At 38.7% G+C, this 3,111-nt stretch overlaps 1 protein-coding gene across 1 annotated transcript; it reads right to left on the minus strand.

Annotated features, from left to right (window-relative positions):
• Positions 1–388: 388 nt before the first annotated feature.
• LOC100717203 (ferritin light chain) lies at positions 389–1,326 on the minus strand. The gene has a single exon (XM_005005057.3). The coding sequence runs from the start codon at positions 1,108–1,110 to the stop codon at positions 583–585; it is 528 nt and encodes a 175-aa protein (XP_005005114.1). The 5' UTR covers positions 1,111–1,326; the 3' UTR covers positions 389–582.
• Between the last annotated feature and the right edge of the window lie 1,785 nt (positions 1,327–3,111).

The raw sequence follows: 3,111 nt of genomic DNA on the forward strand, positions 1-3,111 counted from the left end.
ACTGCTTTGTTTTGTCATATTTGGTTTTATTCTCTTCCAAAAAATGTAATAAGAACTATGGGAGGGCTAAAACCCAAAATGTGTAAATGTTGTTGTAAAAGAGAGGAAAAAAAAGTGCTCTAAAGGATACAACTGCAAGTATGTTTAGGTGTGTTAAGATAGATGACCATATTACTAAGTTTTTGTTGCATCATTGAACACAACTGTTTTCAGTCTCACTGTTTGGATGTCCACTTTGTATGCTTTAATCCTGTAACTTGAACAACTATTTCTAAGATGACAATATTTAATCTATAAACTAGTGATTTCTTACTGTTTTTTTTGAAATTCTGTATTACTTGTAACCTTATGCTGTTTTGTTTTTTTTCCCTTTAAATAAAAAAGAGAATTTTCTTTTTCTTTTTTCTTTTTTTTTTTTTTTTTTTTGCTGTGAAAGGCTTTATTTTTCTTTTGGTCCAAGATTTGGGAGGGGACTCCAAAGAGGTGAAAAAACTGCCTAGTGGCTGGAGGGAGAGGGTCCAGCCAAAGCCCTGATGCCAGTGATGCTGGAGCCCCTCAGATACTGCCAGGCTCTGGGGCCTCCTAGTCGTGCTTAAGTGTGAGCCTTTCAAAGAGGTACTCGCCCAGCCCAGCCTGGGGACCGTCTAACCTGCGGAGGTTAGTGAGGTGGTCACCTATCTTCTTGATGAGCTTCACTTCCTCATCTAGGAAGTGGTTCTCCAGAAAATCACAGACATGAGGGTCTGTCTTGGCAGAGCCCAAGGCATGGAGATCCAGAAGAGCTTGGTTCAGGCTCTTCTCCAGGGTCAGAGCCGCTTCCATAGCATCAAGGGTCTTACCCCACTCATCCTCAGAAGGCTTCTGCACGTCCTGGAAGAGCGCGCGGCCGCCGCGCTGGTTTTGCATTTTCAGGAGGCGCTCGGCACCCTCACGTTTCTCCTTGGCCAGCTCACGGAAGAAATGGCCCACGCCCGCCAAAGCCACATCGTCGCGGTCGAAATAGTAGCCCAGAGAGAGGTAGGTGTAGGAGGCCTGCAAGTGCAGGTTCACCAAGCGGTTGACGGCAGCCTCCACCTCGGTGGAATAATTCTGACGAATCTGAGAGGTCATTGCTGATCAGCGGGAAGGAGCTACCCACAAAAGAACGGTGTAGGCTGGCCCTGGAAGGAGCAGATGGTCGAGAAGATGGTCCCAAAATTTGTACCTGGAGAGTGGATGGGAGATTTAAAAAAAAAAAAAAAAAAAAAAAGGAGTCCCCGGGTCTGTTCCGTCCAAACACTGTTGAAGCAAGAGACAGATCCGCGGGACCTCCGGACGCGCTGCTCAAAAAAAGAGAATTTTCAAAAAAAAAAAAAAAAAAAAAAAAACAAAAAAAAAAAGAAAAAGGCTATTTACGCATAATTAACATACGTAAGGCACAAATGCAAATCATTCTCCTATGAGCTGCTGTGAAGTGTAAATAGTTGTTGCAAACTACTTCAGCCTAATTGCTGAAACCAGGGGTAATCTTTGGAAAGTTTAGGGAGAGCTTATTTACTAGCAGAGAGATACATAGATAGATTGGTGATTTGTCTGTGATTGGGAGCCAATTTCCTCTAAGGAAACTTTGAGTGTCTACCAGAGAGTAGCCATGGGGATGACACCTCAGTTGCTCTCAGTTTCTGTTAGACCCTACAACAAGAGATCAGCCTCCAGAAAGGAATCCCACTGTCTATTGGAATCATTTCACTTAGCATTTTGGTCTCAAGGTACATCCATTTTCTTAAAGATTTATCCTCCTTTATGGCTAACTAGTACTCCATAGATGACATTTTCTTTATTCCTTCATCTATTGATGGGCACACAGTTCACTTCTAAGGTTTATCTACTAGGAATTGTGTTGTTATAAACATAGGTATGACTATATCACTAAAACATGATGTTTTTAACTCTTGAGAAGAAATCCAGAAGGGAAATAACTGGTCCAAATAGAATTTCTAGCTTTTGTGTTCGTGAGGAATCTCCATGCTGATTTCTACAGTGGTTGTACTATTTTATATTCCCACCAATGATATAGAAGAGTTCATTTATCCCCACAGCCTTGCTAGCATTTGTTGCTGTTGAGTTCTTGATGATAGTTTTTCTGAAACAAAATGGAATTTCAGTGGTTTTAATTTGCATTTCACTGATTGATAATGATACTGAACATTTTTCATGTATAATTGGCCATTTTTACTTTTTTTTTTTGAGAAGATGCATTTCAATTGCCCAGTTTTCAGTGGGCCTTTTATTTTGGGTTGTCCAATTTATTGTGTTCTTTATATGTTCTAAATATTAGTCTTCTGTCTGAGAAGTAGCTGGTAAATTTTTTCTCACTCTGTAGATTGTTTTTTCACTCTGTTGGCCTTTCCTTTGCTATGTAGAAGTTTTTTAATTTATATAATTCCATTTGTTAATTCTTGGTGTTATTTCTTGTGAAATTGGTATTCTGTTTGGAAAGTCCTGGCTTATGCATATATCTTCAAGAATTTTACCTATTTTATCGTCTAGCAGATTGCTTGTTTCTACTTTAGTATGCATGTCTTTGATCCATTTTGATTTTATTTCAGTACAGGTGACTGATATGGATCTAGATTCATGTGTAACCAGATTTCCCAGCACCATTTATTAAAGAGGCTGTCTTTTCTATAGTGTTTTTAGCCCCTTTGTCAAAGATCAGATGGCTGAATGTACCTAGAGATATTTTTGGATCTTTTATTCTGTCTATAGACCCACATCTCTGTTTTCATGCCAGTACCATGCTGCTTTTTCTTTCTTTAAAAAAAAAAATCACTGTAACTTTGTAATATAACTTGAAATCTTGAATTGAGATGCCTCCTGCTTTGCTCTTGTTACCCATGTTTGCTTTTGATATTCTTGGTCTCTTCTGGCTCCACATACATTTTAGAAGTACTTTTTTCTAGTTCCATGAATCATGCTGTTGGTATTTTGTTTGGGATGATATTGTCTGTATATAACTTTTAGTAATTTGAATATTTTAATAATACTTATTCTGTCTATCCAGGAACAAGAAATACCATTACACTTTCTTATGCCCTCTTCAATATCCTTTTTGATATTAGTATAGCTTCC

Source organism: Cavia porcellus, unplaced genomic scaffold (genome assembly GCF_034190915.1).
Source record: "Cavia porcellus strain 051 isolate PalLab524CR breed Dunkin Hartley unplaced genomic scaffold, mCavPor4.1 scaffold_1, whole genome shotgun sequence".
In the NCBI taxonomy this organism is placed as follows: Eukaryota; Metazoa; Chordata; class Mammalia; order Rodentia; family Caviidae; genus Cavia; species Cavia porcellus.